The 24,364-nt window shown below is 42.0% G+C and overlaps 3 protein-coding genes across 3 annotated transcripts; 1 reads left to right on the forward strand and 2 right to left on the reverse strand.

The window, feature by feature from the left end:
• Positions 1 to 738: 738 nt before the first annotated feature.
• On the forward strand, positions 739 to 8,378 carry LOC117300917 (activator of basal transcription 1-like). Its single transcript, XM_033784785.1, has 3 exons — positions 739 to 833; positions 6,010 to 6,287; positions 7,399 to 8,378. Exons 2-3 carry the CDS (start codon positions 6,065 to 6,067, stop codon positions 7,887 to 7,889), a joined length of 714 nt encoding a protein of 237 aa, XP_033640676.1. The 5' UTR covers positions 739 to 833; positions 6,010 to 6,064; the 3' UTR covers positions 7,890 to 8,378.
• Positions 8,379 to 9,353: 975 nt separating this feature from the next.
• LOC117301036 lies at positions 9,354 to 10,737 on the reverse strand. Its single transcript, XM_033784920.1, has 2 exons — positions 9,861 to 10,737; positions 9,354 to 9,733 (listed from the first exon to the last, which is right to left on the reverse strand). Exons 1-2 carry the CDS (start codon positions 10,735 to 10,737, stop codon positions 9,354 to 9,356), a joined length of 1,257 nt encoding a protein of 418 aa, XP_033640811.1.
• A 12,046-nt stretch (positions 10,738 to 22,783) lies between these two features.
• Positions 22,784 to 23,857, reverse strand: LOC117301037. Its single transcript, XM_033784921.1, has one exon. The coding sequence runs from the start codon at positions 23,855 to 23,857 to the stop codon at positions 22,784 to 22,786; it is 1,074 nt and encodes a 357-aa protein (XP_033640812.1).
• Positions 23,858 to 24,364: the final 507 nt, after the last annotated feature.

Here is a 24,364-nt window from a genome sequence, read left to right on the forward strand (position 1 = left end):
ATCTTGAGCTTGGTACGATGGTTGATCGGCTCCTTACTAGTAACAACACTCAATGAGTCAATTGTTTTGAGTTTATTCCTTGCTGTATTCTGAACTTGTCCATCAAGCTGATCTGACTTGCATAAACGTTTAGCCTGTGTTCCCCTCACAGTAACAATCTCACCACACAGTCTCACTTGCATTGCAGCCTGTGCCCAATTTCATGGCTCTGCTTACTGCCGAATTCTGGGCTTACAATCACAATTCGCCGCTTACCTAGAAGCATCAAATTTGTACGCTGTGTTAGCGTAGAATACATTACCTATATGAATTAGTATGAACGCGTACATGCTGAAATTCCCTGCTAACAAGGGGGGACACCAGCCACAAAAAGATGTGGCGACAGACCTGGGCCAAATTTCATAGAGCTGCTAAGCACAAAACATTGCTTAGCATGAAACCCAAATTCCATTTGCTGCATAATTGCTTGTTAGTGGTATTCAGCTATTGTTTGCTTATCCTGAAAATCAAGTGGAAATTTGGTTTGTAATCCTGTTTTTATTAAGGCAAAAATTTCATGCTAATTTCATGCTAAGCAAATTTTTGTGCTTAACAACTCTATAAAATTGGGCCCTGGTGTTGGGGCACTCGGGGGGGGGGGGGGCGCCCCGCCCCACGTGCCTACATACAACCCAACTCGAGAGGGCGCTGTTTAGCACGTGTACGATGAACTTTGTTAAGCATGTCGTCGTCGCCGCACTCGCTGTGTGTGTGAAAAAAATACAGAAGCCGAAACTACACTCTCTGGACACAGTAAGAGCCATAACACTAACTGGAGATTTTTTCGAAACTTTGTAAGTAGTTTCACTTACTATTCGGTATTTCACAGAATGTAGCTTTTAGTTTTAAAGGTCACTTAATACGTGGTATTACTGCGAATACTTTTCTTCCAGGTTGTGCATGAAAGTGCGAAGATGGCCATTTTTAAAATTCGCGCAAGCTGCTCTTTTTCTTACGACGGATGATTTAAAATTTGCGCATTGGTAGCTCGGGCGCAAACTTTGTACACTTTAAAGAAAATTTACCCGAATAGTTAAAAAAAAAAGGTGTAATTTCACTCATACTATCTGATTTCATACATAGTAACAACTACACATAAACACAGTGGAATCAACACAGTAATTATATAACACATACTACACAGTACTGGGTAGCATAATAAATATCGTACGTAGTCGTAGGACTAGTATTAGGAGTAGGCAGTTCCATCAAGTTGATTTCACGTGTACCAAAACACACACACACACAGCCCCGAAAAAAAAGAACGAAATATATTAAATCATAACTCACATTTTGTACAACTCAAAACTATGAGACTTGACAGCAGGCAGGAGCATTCTCTCCTCGTGCTTACATTTCAAAAATATTTGAAATCAGATGAATAGTTTCGGAGATATTGTAAAAAATAGAGAGCAACGACAAAAAACGGAGGCTTGGCCTCGCATGCAGCGTCCATTCGTTTGTGCAGCGCCCATTTGTTTGTGCATGACGTCACCTATGAACCCTGTGGACTACGGATTTCGGAAATCTTTGGAAAGCGCCGAAGAAGCCCGAAGACAGTTTTTTGCGATGAGGGAGCACATCTTTACACAAAATGAGATAACGATTACATCATCGTGTAGCCGATAAAATTCCGCACATGGTACATTTATTATCTATTTTCAAGGCCTATACTAATTGAAACGAAAGTAGAACAAAAAATTGATTGTATTGTAGCCACTAGTTTTTAGAAATTGTCTTTGTAAATATAACAATTAATCAATGTGTACCAATGCCTTCATCCTCAAGTTTTTTAAAGATTGTTCTAAATATTTACTGTATTAATGCTACAATTTTAAATCAAAGGATCAACTGATCTTAAATTAAAGAAAACATTCCAGTCATAAACTCTTCAATTGCATCCAATCTGGTTAATTTAATAATGCTATTTGTTGACATAATTAATAAAGAATATTTACACAAACACCTGCAAAACTTAACACATATTTAATGTTTATAGTTAACAATTTCCCCCACGATGCCGCTCCTCAGTTTGATTCACAAAGTATCACTTTTTGCCGTTCATAAAAATCATTACTAGCGCCGGGCAGCACAGTTTGTAAACCTCCCCGTTGGTAGAGGGCGCTCGTCTATAGTGCGCCCTCTATTGCCATAGGCCGTGCATTAAACTTGGCCGTAGCCGATATGAAGAAAAACCATAGAGCTATATATATTGACTAGAGCGCTAACTTGCTCTGCGTTTTGAAGCCACCATGGGCGCAGACATGTTTGGTGTGTTGCGTGAATTCGGAATTTTAAGAGAACACACATTGCCCCGATTATTTTTAGATTCGGCGTGTGCATTATACGTACGCAGCTGTCCACTCGCGTACGTCCGCGCTATGAAAACCGCAACTTCGACTTGATTGCCGTACTAAAAAGCAGATTGTGCTTTCACATTTACTGCATTTTTTGCTTCGATGGCACATAAAAAAGAACAGACGCACGATCATGCAAATAGCCGTACAATTGCCGTACAAAATTTCAAGCTTTTGTATTGGTTTGTACATAAACATGGATGCGCCCACATGGCTTCAAAACTTTAGTGCGTGTATAACGGGGTGTTAGCGCTCTTTAGTCAATATATATAGCTCTATGAGAAAAACATAACAATTGAACTTGAACACAAGTACGTTTTTTGCACGATCCACGCTCATTAAAAACGGTATATCTCTGCAACCAAACATCCGATTTTAAAATTTTAAATTGATTTTTTACTCCTTAGAATACACCTTAATAGACCACATCTTGTCAGAGAAAAAATCACATGCATTAAATTTCACTGAAACTGCCTACTAGGAGGTCCTGTTTTCAAGGTGTCCCTAAAAATCGTGGCAAATCTTTTAAATACCTCTCTGTTGTAGTGTTGTGCGCGATGTAATTGTAAACAGTTCCTAGCTAGATACAAAAATTTTGGTTTTATTTCCCAAGCAAAGATTCTCCTCTCTGGTGACCAAAACTTAGAAACACTGGTTATCTGCACTTGTAAATGCAAAAAGTTTTGTATTTTAGGCATTTCTACAACTTTTTTACCGACAAGGTACAAAAATATGTCATAATGTTGAGGCCATATATTCCATATATAAAACGACATGGAGTATTACTTAGCTTTTTTGTTTGTGTTCATTTGAGCCACATCCAATCATTTTGATGAAGTTTCATCAAAATCTGAGAGGGTCACCTGGGAACTTTTTTAAAAACTGGTTGATTTGACACGGAATGACCCAATAATGAAAGAAAAAACACCCTTGTCACACGAAGGTTGTGTGCTTTCAGATGCTTGATTTCGAGACCTCAAATTCTAAACATGAGGTCTCGAAATAAAATTCATGGAAAATTTCTTCTTTCTTGAAAACTACGTCACTTCAGAAGGAGCCAGTTCTAACAATGTTTTATACTATCAACCTCTCCCCATTTAAGGTTTTATGCTAATATTTATTTTGAGTAATTACCAATAGTGTCCACTGCCTTTATAGTTTAATATAAACAAATGAAGATAATTAGGGCATCGGTTGAAATATCGCATCATTATTTTTTTCCCTATTCAAAGAAAAAGGAATAATACCGTGAAAACTGGTAAAACATTACACTAGATTTGGATGCTGTCGTCTCACCCCCTAGTCCTACATAGAATTAGATTATTATAGAATAACCAGCTTGCCCCTAGCCCTGGCGGCCTTACACTTTCGTATTGTACTAAAGTGACGTCCTGGGGCGGAAAATTTTCACAGCTTCATAACTCAAATCTTACCTGCAACAAGCCACTAATCTCACGAGATTCACACTCCATGGCAGCATATATTTTTCTGCGGTGGGTTTTGATCGTCATATATTCTTCACAAATCCGTCATTTTCATGAAATAATCTAGCTCCCAACGTTTGCGGGTTAATGCTGTGCAGACAAGATAATGTTGACCAATAATTCATGCATCTTGCATCATGCGTCTTGCATCAAGCTTCTTACACGCGAATGTGTACGCGTACGCACGGCAACAGACAACACTGAGAAAACGATCAAAACAGGAATTTTTTAACGGGCATTATTTCACGAAAGTGACGGATTTGTGAGGAATATATGAGGACCAAAAACCATCGCATTAAAAAATCACGACAAAAATTCTATGAACACTTGTGAGCTTGATCCTCAGCAGAATCCTTTCATAACAGTAACACTCAAAACACAGCTGAGGAAATAATTTGGAAAATAATAAGAAAAAGGACTACAAGAGCTAAACAAATGGTCAGTCTCAAAACCAGGTCATCAACCACAAAGATCAAGAGTGTTACAAACTGAAACAATGAAGAAAATGCTGGGCTTGTTTGGTAAAGAAAAGTTTGTTTTTTATTATGGATTGGAAACTTGGGGGGAAAAGGCATGGCAATTAGTTTGATGGTTTCCTGTTCATTTTAATTATAATTTAGTTGCATTTTGTGCCCTTTGATACCCTTTGGTACAATGTTTATTTAGGTGGCGGTTGGTAAAAGGTGGTGGGTTACACCCAACTGGCATCAACTGGTTGAAACCCTCCATTCTACTAACTGATGGTCGCACAGACTGGAGGGTTAGCAGACAACTGGGGCAACATATCACCTTATGTCATGTATGTGCAGTTTAGATCAGTTTTGTCAGACTAGTGACCGGATTTAGTTTCCTAAGCTTTCATGCTTTTATGCTCACAGTTGGGATTAAGTTCCAGAATACTTTCGGGAATATCGCCACAATGAAACCATGAGTTTTGAAACCATGAATACTTTTCTCTTTTAAGAAATGTGGCTTTCATTCACTGTGAAATGGCCAATCTGCCATGGCTTGTTGGAATCTGGGGCTTACCTCTCATGCCAAATACAGGGTGCGATCGATTACATGTAGCTTCCCTGTGTTGACCCTGCGGTGCTCATTTGGGTGAGCTCTTGACAAGGGCTAATTGAACGATAACTCGCACTCTTGTTGTGACTTCATGCACCTCGGGCCAGCCCCAAGTGACCCACACCAAAAGCAGGGCACTTGGGGCTGACGCCGGTGAGCCCTTGGAATGACGTTAAAGCTATTCGAACGTACCGGGGGCAGATCAGGGTCGACCCGGGGAAGCTAATTCAACGCACCCACAGTTGATCTCTCACGATGATCTTGATTGATCTACAATTCATGACTGTCTAACAATAGGACAAGGTCTTAAATTGAGGACTAAACAATAAGGAAGAATTCTGAGCAAAAATTCTAGTACCAATCTGTTAATATGGGGCAAATGAGTCATAACACAGATTCAATAGTGTACACCTTGTTTACATGCTATTGTCTGAGCATGTTTACACACTGCCAAAAGCAGCCCCTGGCCATGTTTTAAACCAGGTAAAGTTAATCCAACTCTTTTTTGTGTCCATACACAATATTTTGCTTGTACAATTTATGCGTTTGTAAATTATAAACATTTCCCTGTGTTAAGTAGTTACCTTTTCTTGTATGAATAAAGGTTAAAGGCAGTGGAAACTATAGGTTTTACACAAAATAGTTGTTAGCATAAAACCTTACTTGGTAACGAGTAATGGGAAGAGGTGGATAGTATAAAAAATTGTGAGAAACGGCTCCCTTTGAAGTAATGTAGTTTTCGAGAAAGAAGTAATTTTCCACGAATTTAATTTCGAGACCTCAGAATTAGATTTTGATGTATCGAAATCAAGCATCTGAAAGCACACAACTTCGTGTGCAGGGGTGTTTTTTCTTTCAGTATTATCTCGCAACTTCGATGAACAACTGAGCTCAGATTTTCACAGGTTTGTTATTTTATGCATGTTGAGATACACCAAGTGAGAAGACTCAGGGTATTGGACAATTACCAATAGTGCCCAGTGTCTTTAAGGAGAGTTATAACTTAAAACCTTTGAAAATGAATTTTTTTGAATAACATTGACTTGTCTGCTTTGTCTTTGAAGAAGCTGTGCCCAACCAACTGGACCTTGATAGTATACATGTAATACTCCAAGCAAGATGGCAACAATAGCATCAGAAGCACCACCTTCACAGGTTGATACACCTGCATCAAGCCATGAAAGTCAACTCATTACCGCACCCAAAACCAAGAAGAAAAGTCAGGAAACCCAACCTGGGATAGTTTATCTCAGCAGGATACCAACGTTTATGAAGCCTAGACGTATCCAGCAGATATTTGGTCAACATGGAGAGATAGGAAGAACGTTTATGCAGCCAGAAGGTATACCAATATTCAGATATCAAATAATAAACAATATAAGGGAAACTGACTGGTACTAGGAGACAGCCATCATGGCTAGTAGCTCAGTTTGTAGAGCGCCGGCACATTGATCCGGAGTTCATTGCTTCAATTCCCGCTCCATTAAACTTGTCTTTGTTAATTCCATATTATTTAAAATTTACCCTGTCAGTTTCCCTCGTTGTTTATCATTTGATATTTTAAATAAATGGTTGCATCCCCTTGAAGTGATACAGTATACAATTGTTGCATGCTGTGACTGGGGTCCATGGCGTTTTGTACACCCGAGGGGGAAAATGTCACCTAAGGCGAAGCCGAGCGTGCCATTTGCCATCGAGGGTGTACAAAACCCATGGACCCCATCACAGCGTGCAACAATTGTTTTGTTATACCTTGGTAACATTGTTATTCCTCTTCTCAAAGTTCTGTTGTCATCTTCAAACATTATTAATGCATTATTAATGCGGAGCAATGCATAGTTTAATCATGGTTTAATAAGCAGACGAACAGTTCAAATTAGAAACAATTCTTCACCTGTTCCCTCGAACCCGCGTGTGTTTCGTACAGCGCTGGAAATCGACCAATGGTGGGAACGATCAAGGTGATGTACACCGGTGTACATCACTTTTCGCTGGAAATCGACCGACGGTGGGAACGATCAAGGTGATGTACACCGGTGTACATCACTTTTCGCTGGAAATCGACCGACGGTGGGAACGATCAAGGTGATGTACACCGGTGTACATCACTTTTCATGTTACCCGGCGTGCTGTGCATTACGCGTAGCGTGCATCTTTAGCCATGATACATGCGTTTTTGTTGCACGGCACGTGATTGGTATTTGACCAATCAAACTTCACAATTTGTACAGAGGTATAACAATGGCTGTTGCTTTCCAGACTGCATCATTAATGACATGTACAGGATATTGCTACTGACTGGCACCCCATACAAAAAGGTTGACAAAATAGAGCGCAGAATAAGAAAGTCTGTTTGCACTGATGAAACAATGCACCAGGCATTGGGCATGGTCTTACAGTACCCTTGTTTAGGTTTCAACAAAATGTTATTTTTTATTTTGCTCTCTTTTCAGATAAAAATAGTCGACAAGCTCGTAAGAAGAAAGGTGGAAGCAAGACGGTTTTATTTTGTGAGGGATGGGTGGAGTACAAGGATAAGAAGATTGCAAAGAGAGTTGCATTGACACTCAATAATACTAGAGTCAGTGGAAAGAAGAGAAGTCGCTACTATGATGATCTATGGAGTCTGAAATATTTACATCGATTTCAGTGGGCACATTTAGCTGGACAACTGGAATATGAACGACAGGTCCAGAAACAAAGAGTACGTGCTGAAGTTGTGCAGGTTAAAAAGGAAACAAATTTATACTTGAAAAATGTTGAGAAAAGCACTTGGTTAGACAGAATGGAAAAGAAGAAAAAGAAACAAGGACAAGAATGGACTCATAGATTACATGAGTACAAGCAGCGGACTAGTCGTGATCGTCAATCTACCTTACATGTACAACGATCAGGCAAAGTCTCTTCAAGTCTTCTGGGCAAGATATTCGCCAGCAAAGAATAAGAACATTTCCAAGGTTTTTAGCATTTATGTAATACTCTATCTTAATGTGTGTATGTGTGATGTAACAGGCAACGCTACAAACCACACCTTTGCTAATGCAATCGCGAAGCAAACTTCAAACTATACACAATTCACATTGTGCTGCAGAGTCAAAATTTTTGGAACATGTTGCGTTTTAATTATTACGTAAAAATAGAGAGGATATGTATATGTTTAAATCACTTCAAAAAAAATTCTTGAACAAGAACAAGATTTAAGATGTCACATTCAATCACCATACTTTAAGCTGCACAATGGAATGTCAGATTGTGGTAACAAAAACCTCTCTTGGCAAATCCGCCCATGGCACACAATGGACATTTTTCAATTGTCTTCATTTCTTTGACTTTGAAGTTTTTCTTGTCACTACATGTTTTAACGGCATTGGCAATATTGTTAAGTACTCAACCAAAATTGTTGCCATAAAAACTTACTTGGTAACGAGCAATGGAGAGCTGTTGATACTGAAAACATTGTGAGAAACGGCTCCCTCTGAAGTAACGTAGTTTTTTTAGAAAGAGGTAATTTCTCACCAAAATAATCGAATTAAATTCGAGACCTCAGCTGAGGTCTCGAATTCAAGCAGCTGAAAGCACACAACTTGCGCGACAAGGGCGTTTTTTCTTTCATTATTATCTCGCAACTTTGACGACCAATTGGGTACAAATTTTCAAAGGTTTATTTTGTGTATACATATGTTGAGATACACCAAGTGAGAAGACTGATCTTTAACAATTACCAATAGTGTCCTACACAGACACATTGTCGTCGCTATGACAATGTGTTTGTAGGCCATGTCTGAGTAGCAAGTGATTGTTGGTGGTTTCCAAGCATTCCTAGAATGAAGAGTTTGTTGCAATGTAAACTGCACTGATTGATAACACTTTCTGAATGGGGTTGCAAAATTGTTAGTTTGCCTGAACAGATTTCCCTGTGTGACACAACTGTAAGACATGTATGAGAGTGTTGAAATTCCATCAGGTAGTTTGCCGGGATGCACCTTATCTCATTAAAACCCTAACCCCTTAACCCTAACCCCCTGACTGTTTTTGCTAAAAAAACATACCTAATCCGCCAAAATCAATCAAATGAGAGACAGTAAATATGCAACTGTACTGAATCCGCCATAATCAACCAAGCTGACTCCATCAAGATCAACCAACTGAAAGAATTGTGATTGAATTAGGCTCGTTTTTTTGGTGGCTTAGTCACAATGAATTTATTCTGTTCGCACTACCGTTACAGGAATATCACTGTTGCATCACTGCCTCTTTTTTTTAAATGCTTTTGTTGGGTTTTTCCCGAAATGCACTGCCATTGCAGGAATATCCACTGATATTTTTTGGTTTTGTTTTTTTGACACAAAATGAGAGGAAAAAATTAATTGTGCGGGGAGTCCTAAGATGTCTCGGTCAGTAATCTCGTCTACTCATTGTTGTAGGTGGTGCTGGTGGTGTTCCCTGCGTCTTTGCTGCTTTCAAGAGAGTGGTACTTGATAAAGCACGGTCCAGCACACAGGTAGACCCCACACGCTTGACACCCTCGTCTCGCCGTCTTGGTTCTTCTTGACTTGGTCACTCCGTTGTGCAGTCTGCACCATCGACACCAATGTGCGTAGCGACCTGGCATCCTAGTAGATGTGTGTCCAAGGGCGTTCTTGGCTTTCACCCTCTTGGAACCATATAACTGGACCTTAGCTCTGCCTTGGGCATACCCGTCGATCAGCTCTGTTGCAACATCCAAGATGAACTTGGAGTGGGTGGGGGCACTTTCATCTTCATCGGAGCTTTCCAGACTGTTGCTTGCTGTGGTGTTTGCGGTAGCATATCCACGCGTTCACTCTTGCTATGTCGATAAGGAAGTAGAGGATTTTTGTCCACCACAGCTGGGACTTTCTCGAGCAGGAATAATACGATCGGAGCTGATCCCCACGATCAACCCCTCCCATGTAGCGTGTGTAGTCGATTGCCTGTGGAGGTGCAGAGATGGTCTTCTTCTCGAGGCGTCCAGTGCCATCATCTGCGATCTTTCGCTGCACGGAGTGCTCCTGAGGGTCTCTCCACCCTTGATGTGCTGAAGATAGAAGCAGCATCACTCTGCTGTCCTTCCAAGCAGCAACAGTCAGCTGACCGTTCTGGCGTGTCGAGAAGGAGCCCCGAGGGTTGCTGCTCGTCCTCTTCACCCTCTCACTGTTAAAATCTTTGGGAAGGCCTTTGCTATTGCCTTTGATGGCTCCGGTCAGGTACATCTTTTTGCTGAGAAGATGTCGTGCCAAGGGGATTGAAGTGTATAACTTGTCAGTGTACAAGTGGTGGTATGCGTTTAGATGAAATTGTGCCGTGTCCATTGTGATGTCCAACATCTTCGCAGGCTTTTGACCGTGAGGGTGGACGATGAAGTTTAGAATGAACCCTGTAGCTGATTCGGCGATGGCGTAAACTTTGAAGCCGGCACGAATTGGCTTCAGGGGCATGAAAAACTTGCGGACACTAGCCTTGAATCCCTTGTACCGGATCATTGCCTCGTCTATGGTCAGCTCCCGATCCGGCACGTACTTCCTCAGGCACTGTTTGCGGACCTTGCCTGCATCGGTCGCACTTCTGTGGATGGTCTGCCGTAGATTTCTATGCTCTTCTTCGAGTCTCCTCTTCTTCTGTTGGCTCGCACTTTGCTGTAGAGGACGTTTTTTCCCATGACCCTGTGAGTGTGGATCAACTCCCTTACTCCCTTTCGCACTACTGCTCTTCTTCTTGTCTTTCATCTTCGCTTTTCGGCAGCCTTCTTCTTCCTCTCCTCTCTCCTCTCTCATGATCTCTAGCAGTTCTCTTCCCCATTGCAGCTTCTTGAAACACTAAACTCTTTTCACAAGTCAAACTCTCCTGTAGCATTCTTGTCTCTCTTGAAGTCATGATGACACAAGCAAGCACATTGAAGTGTGGTGGGTTTGCATTTTTACCCTTATTTATAGCTGGGCATGCTCTTGAAACTTCTAAAGAAATATTACCATGACAATTACCTATTGTAAAAAACTACTCATTCATGTTTCTCCAATAAAAAAAGTTATGTAATACCGCATGACATATATGAATATTGAGTTTTTTTACCCCACAAACTGGATAGCCTCTTCTCGTCGTTTTTGGCAGCCCTGACTTGGTGGTGATGTTGTGTTGCCTGCACCATCTGCACCATCTTGCATTCTTGGCAGGCATCGTGGTGGAGTAGTGCCCTCCACTGTTATGGGCTGGTACCGGTTGAGAGCCACTGAACTGTCATGGGGTGGTGCCTTTGGAGTAGCCCTGGATGAGGTTTGTTGCCACTTCCAGGACAAACTTGGCATGGGTCATGTTGGGGGTATGCTCTCGCTCTGGCTCTGAACTGTCACTGTCACTGTCAATGGCTGGGTGGTGATGCTTATAAGCATATAAATATGAAATCTAAGCGTTGACTCTGGCGATGTCGATGTGGAAGTATAAAATGGAGCATCATAGTTTGGACTTCCGAGCACAGGTGTGATATGGCCGCAGCTGATCTCCCCTGTCCATGCCGCCCATTGACTTGGTGTAATCCACAGCAGGCGTAGGCATGGTCATTGGCTTGAGTCGTCCTGTGGCTTCGTCTGCAACCTTCCTCTTTATAGTGTGGGTGGTCGGATATCTCTCCAGCCCTGGTGTCCAGTGGAGAGGAGCATCATCACTCGGCTGTCTTTCCAGACTGTTGCAGTGAGTTAGGCATTCTTGCGGGTGTAGAATGTTCCTCTTGGTGCCTTGGGCCTTGTCATGGATGAGCTCAGGGTCTTTAGAGCTGGGTCGTTACAGGCGATGTGTTGGTTGAGCACATCGATCTGATTCCGTTTCATCGTTGTTGTGATGAGTCTGTTCTGGAACCCCGGATGAGTCGACCAGTAGTTTTGTAGTCGTTTATCTTGACAAGGCCCATCTGTATGTGAATGCCGAAACCACGCTTTCACTTTATGAATTGTGGTCCGGAATTTGTGGTTTGCAGTGAGGTTGACATTTGTGATGCGATCTGGGAAAACCCTTCACATGGTGAAATTAGTCATTTCTGAGTTATATACATAACATTAAAGAGGACACTTTGTTCTTTTCAAAACTGGTTTATTTATGGTTATATGATGTCCACAACTCAAGTTACACTCTGATGAAGTTCGAAAGACCAGCTGACCTCGTTTTGAGAAATCAAGCGTTAAAGTTCCAATTGAATATTGACACAAATTAACAATGTGACTGAAACATTGCAAAAATTGTAATTACATCAAACAAACTTGTTGTGGGTATTTTTGTTATAATTACCTATGCTTGAATGTTAATATTTATCATAATACTCAGATTAATGTCGCCAACCACACCAACTAACCTCCTTTTTAGGGGCGTGGCCTAATTTTATTGTTAGGGGGAAGCTAGGTTCATGCTAATAATTTTAATCTAAAATAATTGTTGAACATTTTATTTGTATATTTGCATGAGCTTTAATGACTTTATGTTTGTTGGCAAATGTTATAATACCCCCTGGTGGAAATCCTACATTCTAAAACCCCTCCTTTTTAGGGGTGTGGCCCTTTTCAACAGAAGAGGGAGGCCGAAATTTGAATAATTTTAATTATTGAAAATTTATATTGAATAAAATTTATACCACACAAGTCTTTGTGTCACATGGTGTACAATGCATGAAAATGTTTACCCAAAGCTATGTTTAGCCTTTGTATTTGATAGATTACTTTGCTACTGGGTGTTGGGGTGGGATGGGGGTGGAGCTATCTTGAAAATGGTTGATGCTATGCTTTCTTGTAGTTTCCTAGATATTGTCTACTGTTTAATGTTTGGGTCCGCGTGGTTTGCGCCCACGCTTTTGAGGCGGTGGTGCTGTCTCCTCATCTGACTCACTATCCCTTGTGCTTGAGTCACTCTCAGAATCTTCAATAACTGGTGGAGGGCACACAAGATCTTGTTTGTCCTCAGCGACAAATTCGCGAATCTCCTTAAACAAGTACAGTTTTCGCTTGGCATCAAGCCCCTTTGGCAGAATCTGCACTGGCATTTCTTCATGCGCTGGCAGCATACCGGGGACTTTAATAAGCTCCTGAACTGAAGTATCCGTGTCACAAAAACGCTTAACAGTTACACTGGTTGATAAGTGGTCAAAGTGAAAATGATGGTTTGCCTTTATTTGCTTAACTTTGTTAAAGTAACGGCTTAGATATGATGACCAATCGTAAACCTTCACAAGAACGGTCCCATCCTCTTGTCCACAGAGATGTGGAACATTGACTCCAGCTGTACTAGAGTTGGACACTGTGTCAGCAATATCATTCAGGCAGTCTACCTTGGTGCGACGGAATGTGCGCTTGAATAAGCCAAAACACCAATCACAACTGAATTTGGTGTGTCCTGCCAGTAGGAAGCTCATTGTTATTGAATTGTGCCTGCCGGTTAAAACTCGCCAAAGCATATACCACATAACGTATGAGTTCTTGTTTTGACCTGAGCAATTGTCTGCGTGTAGATGCATGTCGGTCTCTCCAAGGCCATAGTTGTCAAGATAAAAATGAAATAAGCTGATTACGCAGTTAGCACCTTTACCAGTCTGCACGCTTTCATCCAAAAGAAAAGTTACTTGCTTGGGAAGGGCCTCACACGCAACCCCAAAAACCCCACACTTCCTTGGTGTTTTAAAGAAAACAGGGCCAGGTTGCTGGGGATTTGACGGATAATGCACTTGCTGTGCAAAATCCATACTATAGTGCATTTTTCCATCAAAGCTGCATGGGGGCTGTTGACCACAATCTAATCCAACAGGCAGATTCTCTTTAGTCTCCTTGCAGATTTCATTGTACATCAAGCGTTCTCGGCCTGCTTGTTGCAGATGGTCGGTGGCTATCTTAAGAAGTTCTGCTTTCTCTGCGTCCGTTCTATTTGCTGCATTACTTATTTTCATTTGATGTTTCTGACAGAACCAACACAAATCCGTGGAAGGTTTCATTGTGACAACAAACGGAACAACTTCTCGCCAGATCCTGCGAAATGTAACCAATGATACAGCACGATGCGTTGTCTGTGTGACGGCTGCATAGTAACTATCGTACACTATTCTCTTTGAACAGTTTGTAGGCAATAGTTTTAAGTCGGTACGCCAGTAGCCTGGTACTCTGCCTGGTAAATGCATAGCATGAGTCTCAGCATAGTTTAACACAAAATGTGCCACGTAGATGTTGTCGTCAGCCGTCACTGCATTATATGGTCGACGTTTTTTGTTGCCGTGTGTGCGAGGGATGACTCCATGTTCTTTGTAGTGTTTGATAAGGTTGTTCAATTTGTCTTGTCCAATACCGTGGACATACTTAAACGTATCGCGACAAATTCTCTTGCTGTGGTGGTAGAAGTCTGTTCTCTGTGTTTTCCTTTCACTTTGGGCTCTTCTAGATCTTGAAGTCATATCAGACAAGTGCATACCACATGACAGTTTAGCTAAGATTGCTATATCCAATTCATCACGAGTCATTTCTAGAAAACAGCAACGAATCGCCTCAATTTCTCCATCAGCAAACATCGTGTAACAAGGATTGCCTGCATTGTGCTTACAGCTGCACCTGAACCCACCAGCAGCTTCAACTTGTGGGTCATCATGGTCCTCTAAAGGTGGGAGTGGTGGCAAAATATCATCCACGTCTTCAATAACAGGTCCCCCACCATCTGAAAAAATAAAAGATAATATTAATAATAATAACAAAATTATTAATTTTGTTTTAAATATAGGGCAATGAAGAAACCCCAATTATTATTATTATTATTATTATTAACAAGATTTATTAAGCACATTTTCAAAAAGACAATACGATTAAAAAGGGGTTGTTTGTTTAGTGTTTTGCATTTTTTTCGCCAACAGTGACATGACTACTGGTAACATTCTACGGTTATTTATACCTGAGAAACAGCGAAATTTTGATGAAGTTCTTGAGTATTTTTGATGAAGTTCTTGAGTATTTTTGTAGCGGTAACGATCAAATTGAAGATATAAACAAGAGACGCTGCCATATATCCCATCAGTCTTTGCGATAAACACACGAAACTGATCCGAATAGCGAAACGATGTTTCATTCAAACGATGCTGCACAGTATGATGCGCATAAACGACATTGCGGTACCTACCAATTTGCTAAGATTCTCACCACACCACCAAGTCACAAAAAATTCCCCGAAATTAAAAAAATACCAAAAGAAATAGCTTGAAAACACATAGGCCCCCCACTGGATTTTCAGTTTATATAACTGTAAAAATTATGAAAACTACACTGTATTTTTAAAAACAAATGAAATAGAGGACCCAAAAGTGCAAAACAAACCTTGATCATCATTTTCATCTGGATCAGCCTCACTAAGACTTATCATGTCAATGTCATCATCAATGGCGGCATCCCCGTCCTGGTCATCAAAACTCTCCTCATCATCCGACAAATCTGAATCATCACTAGCATCTCTAGCTGTGAAATAATCAACTATGACCTCTTTCAAAGCTTGATCATCTTCTGAAGTGTACAAATTCAACCCTCTCGCTTCGTCTATGCACGCTGCAACTTGCGTTGCACTTCTAGAATTCGCGTCCATGGAGGCTGCCATCTTGGATTGCAATTAGTCCAACAACATGAACACACAGCTCGCACACCGCCTCAAACTCGCCAAGTTTACAAGCTAATAACACCTCCAAGTAGTCACGAAATCACATTTTTACAAGTCACAAATGTTGCTAAAAGCATCTTATTTATTATTACTCAATGTAAAAGATACGGCAATAAAATTACACTGGAATTGATGCAAAAATAGAGCGGTCAAATAAAGGGTCACGATGTAAACATTGCAAAAAGGCCAAAGGTCACCTAAAAGATCGATGCATGTACAATGGATGTACATACGAGTGCGGATTAATAATGTGCTTGTTCAACAGTGTTTAGGCTTGATTTTGATGTGTTATTTGGCCCTGTACGCTAAAGCAATCTGGAGTTATGATCGGCTGTGCTTGTACATGTACACAGCCGCCGCAGTCCTTTCAAACAATATGGCGGAAACATAAAACAATGGCATTTTGTTGATAACCTGTCACCGTAAAACTACAATTTGACATCTAAATCATGGGAATTTTTATTAGATATTTTACCGAATGTTAAATTAGATATTGATCAACAAAACAGAAGTGAAAACTCAAAATGTAAAAAAAATAGTTGTGGGGACTATTTTTCGATTATCTTCAGTACGCGTTCGGCGACATCCGACGGGTTTTCCCAGATCGCATCACATTTGTCAATGTCGCAACCATCTGGAGGAGGGAGAGAGGAAAAAACTTCAAGAAGTAGTTTATTGGAGCCTTCTTCTTCTTGAAGGTTGGTCCACTAGGTGTTTTCCCCTTGAAGTTTGGGATGGTCATGTCTTCAAGGGTCCTCGTCCAGCCTCCCTCGCTTGGTAGATAGATGGAGGGTCCGTGTCTTCGTCTTAGTCCAGCTCGATGAAGGTCTTCTTTCTCTTCCGCTGTTTTCTTGGCTTTTCTACGGGTCCAGCACACCCTTCATCCCCACTGTCTCCCTCGTCCTCTCCTGTGTCGTCAGGTCTAGCCTCTTCGTCTTCCTCCACGGCCGACTCCTCTTCAGACCATGGAGACTCGTCTCTTGCCTGGGACATGGCCCTGTGTAGGAAGTCTTCCTCCTCAGACTCTGAGGTTTCCACTAAGGCCTGGTACTCTCTGGTCATGCTCACACCAGCCTCTCTAGCGCTATATCTCAGGGCATTTCTCATGCTTTCTTCTTCCTGTCTTAGGAGTTTAGCCTTCAGCGCAGTGTGGCCCAGTTGTTGCTTCACTTTCCCTTCCTTTCTTTTTTCCTTCTGTCACTTTTCCCTGCACCTTCTTCGCTCCTTCGTCGTTTTTCTCTTTCTTTTTCCCATCATGGAACTAAAAAACCCCATGGTATGTTCTACTTGTATTGTGCTGTGTACAATGACAAAGATACCTAAGTACAATAACTGCTTTTATCATTTATTTATTACAACAGCAGGTTGTCCATGTTTAGATAATCATAATTAAGTGTATCTGGAACTAGTCCCTCCCAATAAGAGGTCAAACCTACCCAGTGAACCATGTCAGTTCCATGGCCTACATGTAAACACTATGTCAATTCAATTCAATATTGGTTTATTTTCATATAAAAATACAAGACCAAATAAAAAGTCATAGACTAATGGCATTTGGTTAACAATAAAATTACATCAAAAATATATGTACAAGTTTACATGATAAGACAATAATTATTTTTTTAAAAATATTACTATAGTTAATCAGACAAACATGAATTGGGAAAACAGCTATGGACATGAGGGGGAACTTGTGGACACAAAATAAAAACAAAACAATGGAGTTTAAAACAAAACAGCAACATTCTGTAGGCAAGGGAGGTTTGGACACAACATGAGCACAAAGGAAATGAAACGGAGCGGTTATCATGAACTAATTGAGTTAAGCATCTGGAGCATTGAGGGGACTGGCGAGTTTTTGTGAGTTTTTATCTGAAGGTGTTCTAGTTTCCTTGTGTTTCTTAAAGTATGCTCTGACAAATAATTAGATTTACGTTCTGGGGGAGGAGATGGCGATGATTATCAGAAGTGAGCAGAGACTTGGCAAATTTAAGAACTAGATGTTTACGCCTTTCATTCAATGATTCAAGTCTAAAAAAATTCAAGTGATCAAGATAAGACAAAATATTCGATATGCAATAATACGCAAAGCCCTTTTTTGAACTTTTTCAATATTATAAGCTTGTATTTCAGTGATTCCCGATGACCAAACAGCAACACCAGATTCGAGTAATGGGCGAATGTATAGTTTATAAATAACAATGAGGTCATTGGCTTGAACTTGATTTCTCTTTAACCCTAACCCCCTAAGCATTTGTACCAGAATGCATTCAAAACCCATCAAACTCCAACAGGTTACTTACTACAACAGTACACAACCCATCATATTCCAACAGCTTATGTACTGGAAGAGTACACAACCTATCAACGGTTCAGTGCTGTTGGACTATGATTGTGTGGGTTCTTTCGTAATGTGTTTTGCTTGACTATATTAGCCCTATAGTACCAAACCTATCAAAACCCAACAATTATTATTTGTGAATGTTTTTTTTTTTTTTTTTTTAGGGGGGCTCAGCGCAGTAGCAAATCACTTTTGCTCTACCCTAGAATTGGGGAATTGGTACCACACCTGGTGGTTCACAATATAACTGCCATCATCGCCCTTTTTTTTAATTTTTTTATTTTTTTATTTATTATCTTTTTTGATCTTTTTTTGTGAATGAGTGGAGGGGGAAGTGAGGCTTCGTTTGAAGAAGATCTCGGTGACTACTCGGTCGAGCTTGAAGTGGTGTTTGTTTCTTTGAGGCCTGCCGAGTGGTACTTCAGGACACACTCCCCTGGGCACAGGTTGACCCCACAAACTGGACATCCTCTTCTGGTTGTTTTGGGGAGCCCTGACTTGGTAGTGATGTTCTGTTGTCTACACCATCGGCACCATCTGGCGTTCTTTCCAGGCATCTGCGTGGAGTAGTGACCTCCACTGTTGTGGGCTGGTACCGGTTTTGAGCCGCTGAACTGCCGTGGAGTGGTGCCTTTAGAGTATCCCTCGATGAGGCTGGGCGCCACTTCCATGACAAACTTGGCGTGTGTCATCTTTGGGGTGTTCTCTTGCTCCGGCTCTGAACTGTTGCTGTCGGTTTCACTGTCGATGGCTGGGTGGTGGTGTTTTTAAGACAGCCAAGCATTGACTCTTGTGATGTCGATTAGAAAATACAAAATGGAGCGCCACCATAGTTGAGACTTCCGGCCACAGGTGTGATAGGACCGAAGCTGATCCCCTCGGTCCACGCCGCCCATCGACTTAGTGTAGTCCACAGCTTGAGAAGGAGCAAGGACTGTCCTAGGCTTGAGTCGGCCGGTTGCCTCATCTGTGCACTTTCGCTTGAGAGTGTGGGTGGTGGGATCCCTCCAGCCCTGGTGTCCGGTGGAGAGAAGCATCATAACTCTGCTGTCTTTCCACACGGTTGCGGTGAGTTGGCCATTCTGCCGGGTGTAAAATGTGCCTCTGGGTTCACGGTTCATCCTCTTCACCTTCATGTTCCCGTTCTTCGCAGTGAAGTCTAATGGCAGTCCTTTACTGTTGCTTTTGACGGCTCCAGTGAGGTAGGTGCGCTTGGCATGCAATGACCGTGCAAGACCTACTGAAGTGTATAGTTTATCTGTGAAGATGTGGTGGTACACATTCAGGTGGTGCTCTGCAACGGCCATTGCAATGTCTGTCATCTTTGCTGGTTGGTCGCCATGAGGGTGTGTCATGAAGTTGAGGAAGTAACCGGTTGAAGATTCTGCCAGAGCATAGATTTTAAAGCCAGCGCGAATCGGCTTTAAAACCTCTGTAGCGAATCATTGCCTCATTTATGGCCAGCTCACGGTTAGGTCGGTAGTTCTTGAGACACCGTCGACGAATCTTGTCCCACAAAGGTTGGAGGGGGTACAGTGGGTTTCGCTTCTTCGTTAGATATCGATGGGCCTTGTCACGGATGAGCTAGGGGTCTTTTGCAGGGTCATTACAAGCGATGTGCTGATTGAGGACGTCGAACCGATTTTGCTTCATCGTTGTAGCAATCGGCCTGTTCTGGAGCCCGGGATGAGTTGACCAATAGTTCTTGTCGTCATTGATTTTGACAAGGCCCATCAACATGTGGATGCCGAACCATGCTTTGACCTCATGAATGGTGGTGCGAAACTTGTGGCTTGCAGCGAGGTTTACGTTGGTTCACTTTCCCCTTCCCTTTCTTCTTTCCACCTTTCACTTTTCCCTGCATCTTCTTCTCTCCTTTATCTCTGCTCTCATGGGTCGTTTTTCTCGTTCTCTTCCCCATCACGGAGCGGACAAATGTCTCTGCCTCTCCTGTGCTCAAACTCTGTTGTAAATTTCTCACTTCTCGAGAGGTCATCTTGGTCAGCCAATGTGAGACTGGGGACGATACTCAGAAAACACCCTTATTTATAGCAAATATTGCTACTGTTATTCTAATAATTATGTAACATTACATCATAACGACTTCGTTTTCTATTGATATCAAATATAATACAGTTCTTTTCATATTTTAATTGCTATTTAACAAATACAATAAAGTTCTGCAAAAACTAAAACACCCCATGGCATAAATGGTATGTTCTAGTTGTATTGTGCTATGTGCAATGACAAAGATACCTGAGAACAATAACTGCCTTTATCATTTGTTTATTACAACAGCAGGTTGTCCATGTTTAGATAATGGTAATTAAGTGCACCCAACAAAGCACTTAACCACTGGAACTAGTCCCTCCCAATAGAGGTCAAAGCGTACCCACTGAACCATGTCAATTCCATGGTGTACATGTATTCCCTAATTCTCAGCCAAAGTACAACAGTGTTGCAAACTACACACTACCACCTTCCACACTCATCCAAAGTCCAACACTGTTGCAAACTACACACTACCACCTTCCACACTCAGCCAAAGTCCAACACTGTTGCAAACTACACACTACCACCTTCCACACTCAGCCAAAGTCCAACACTGTTGCAAACTACACACTACCACCTTCAACACTTAGCCAAAGTCCAACACTGTTGCATACTACACACTACCACCTGCCACACTCAGCCAAAGTCCAACACTGTTGCAAACTACACACTACCACCTTCCACACTCGGCCAAAGTCCAACACTGTTGCAAACTACACACTACCACCTTCCACACTTAGCCAAAGTCCAACACTGTTGCAAACTACACACTACCACCTTCCACACTCAGCCAAAGTCCAACACTGTTGCAAACTACACACTACCACCTTCCACACTTAGCCAAAGTCCAACACTGTTGCATACTACACACTACCACCTGCCACACTCAGCCAAAGTCCAACACTGTTGCAAACTACACACTACCACCTTCCACACTCGGCCAAAGTCCAACACTGTTGCAAACTACACACTACCACCTTCCACACTCAGCCAAAGTCCAACACTGTTGCAAACTACACACTACCACCTTCCACACTTAGCCAAAGTCCAACACTGTTGCATACTACACACTACCACCTGCCACACTCGGCCAAAGTCCAACACTGTTGCAAACTACACACTACCACCTTCCACACGCGGCCAAAGTCCAACACATTTTGCAAACTACACACTACCACCTTCCACACTTAGCCAAAGTCCAACACTGTTGCAAACTACACACTACCACCTGCCACACTCAGCCAAAGTCCAACACTGTTACAAACTACACACTACCACCTTCCACACTCGGCCAAAGTACATTTGTACAACACTGTTGCATACTACACACTACCACCTTCCACACTCAGCCAAAGTCCAACACTGTTGCAAACTACACACTACCACCTTCCACACTCGGCCAAAGTCCAACACTGTTGCAAACTACACACTACCACCTTCCACACTCTATATCTTGAAGCCCGCCCAGATTGGTTTCAGAGGCATGAAGAACTTCCGCACACTAGCTTTGAAGCCCTGTACTTGATCATCGCCTCGTCGCAGGTCTGTTGCATTGCCCCATAGTTTACATCTGATGGACAGTGAAGTACGTGGGTCTTTCAGCTGTATTTCTTTACGGGACCAATTGTCTCCTACTTTCACTGGTGAGACCTATCAGTTTATAATGAAATGATTTTATATTTTTGATTGGTATATTGCAACATTTTTGAAACTGTATTTGTGTAAAAATGGTGTACAATTATGTTCATAACATGACATTTTTTAAATCACTACTGCATGTGAGTTGTACGTGTAAAATGGTAGATAATCTTTTTTTGTGAGATTTACTGTTCTGTTGTGGTTGTAGCGTTTGCTATTGTGTATGAGAAAGTAATATCTTAATTGTAATTGCTTTAAATTATTTAACATTTTATTTCATGCATTTTGGCTTTACTACCTGTACTTCAATCTCTATGGCCGATTGCATTCAAAAAAATGGAACAGAGGTCTCCACAACGCTTTTCTTTGTTAAACTGGGTCCCCACGAATTGATTCCTTAGAAAAGGAAATAATTGGACAACAATAGGAAGTCACCACAATGGTGTGTGCAAAAGTATGTGTGTTTGTTTTGTGTTTTTTTTTTTTTTTTTTTTTTTTGGGGGGGGCTGGTATTTGAGAAATATGAAATGAGGTGTCTTGTGAAAGTTCCTTTCTGTGTAACTAGTTCGCACGGTGTTTACAGTAGAGATATTGCATACATCGTGGAATTATTCCCTAACTCCCTAGGTATTTTTACTAGAATCCTTCCTCAACCCAACATACTTCAACACCATGTATTACCCTGCACAGCAAACTGTACTCAATCAAACAAACTAAAACAGTATGCTGATAAGAACAATACACAACCCCACATACTCCCACAGGCCCTTTCCTGTTTGAATTTGATGGAGTGTGTATAGTTGACCTTGTGCAGTAGTTGATCAGTGCTAGTACACAGTGCCCAATCTAACATAATCAAACAAGTGTTTTCCACACAGTTTGTTTAGCTGCATAAGAAGTATCTTTTTCTAGGAAAGGGATTTTTTATGATGGACTCAGTTCAATTGGAGCACAACTTGGGTATTCCCACAACTCGCGTATCATTATGTTGGCTCAATAGATCATCATGGCCCTTTTTATTTTCTTCTTCTTTTGTTCGGTGGTTTTTTTGTTTTTTGTTTTTTGGGGGCTTTTTGTGAGGGTATGGAGAAAATTCCTCCATGATGAGGGGTGGCCACTGGTGAAACTGGTGGTTACTCTGTGGTGCTGGTAGTGGAGTCAGCTTCTGCAGTGTTGACAGATGCGTGGAATTCAAGGAAGCATTTTCCAGGGCACAGGTTGATCCCACACACCTGACAACCTCGCCATGTAGACTTGGGCAGGCCGGACTTTGTTAAAATGTTCTTACTTCTACACCATCTACACCACCGAGCATTTTGCCCTGGCATCTTGACGGAATAGTGCCCTGCACTATTGGTTGCTGGGACTGGGCGAGTGGCAGGTTGTCGAGCAATGTCTCCGCTTGCGAATCCATCGATGAGGTCAGTAGCGATGGAGAGGACAAACTTGGAGTGGGTAAGCTTCTTATGGTCATCTTTCTCCTCTTCATCACTACTGCTGTCACTGCTGCTCTCGTTGGCTGGGGTGTGGTGCTGCTTGTAACACAGCCAAGCATTAACCCTGGCAACATCCACCAGGAAATAGAGCAGGCCGACCCACCAAAATTGAGACTTTCTTGTGCAGGTGTAATAGGCTCTCAACTGGTCTCCTCTGTCAACACCTCCCATGTTCTTGATATAATCGACTGCTTGGGGTGGGGTCGGGATTGTCTTCTTACGCAGTCTCCCCTCTGCATTGGCGACTTTTCGAATCACAGTGCCTGTGGTTGGATCTCTCCATCCTTTGTGGGCGGAGGAGAGCAGGGTCATTACTCGGCTATCTTTCCACAGGCATGACGTGAGTTGGCCGTTTTGTCGGGTGTAGAAGGATCCCCTTGGGCAGGCATTCATCTTCTTCATCTTTCGGCAGTTGTTTATTTTTGACGACGAGAATGCCTTTGGCAGACCCTTGCTGTTCGATTTAACTGCACCGGTTAAATACGTGCGCTTGGCCAGGAGAGTGCGGGCGAGGGCAACTGAAGTATACAGTCTGTCAGTAAATATATGGTGGTACACACCGAGGCTATGTTTGGCTGTCTTCATGGCTATGTCTACCATTTTTGTAGGAGTGGCGCCGTGTGGGTGGATAATAAAGTCGTTGAAGAAACCCGTTGCTGCTTCCGCAATGACGTAGATCTTAAAGCCAGTGCGAATGGGCTTCAATGGCATGAAAAACTTCCTCACACTGGCTTTAAAACCTCAGTACTTCACCATAGCTTCGTCGATAGTCAGCTCTCGACGTGGAAGGTAGCTCTTCAGACACCTGTGTCAAACCTTTCCTTTCCCCTTAGCAGCTAGAATACACAATCAGTCATAATCAAACACCCAATCCAAACTTTAGTGTACTTTACTGTACTTAACCAAACAAAATCACACACATTGCCCTGTTGGAATTTGCATGGATGGGGAAGGTTAGGGATAGCTATAGTAACTTCTCGGCCAGGGTTGTACAGCTTCAGGAAGGCGTGGCGAACCTTATCCCACAGGGACTGTAATGGGTAGAGGGGATGTTTCTTCTTGGTAGAGTACCAAAGGGCCTTGTCACAAATTATGTCGGGGTCCTTGGATGGGTCAGCACAGGCCAAGTGCTCGCTGATTGGGTCGAACCTGTGCCGTTTCAAAGTATTCGCAATCAGGGTGTTTCGAAGGCCGAGATAGTAGTTACTAATTCGGACA

This window comes from Asterias rubens, chromosome 16 (genome assembly GCF_902459465.1).
Source record: "Asterias rubens chromosome 16, eAstRub1.3, whole genome shotgun sequence".
Lineage (NCBI taxonomy): Eukaryota > Metazoa > Echinodermata > Asteroidea > Forcipulatida > Asteriidae > Asterias > Asterias rubens.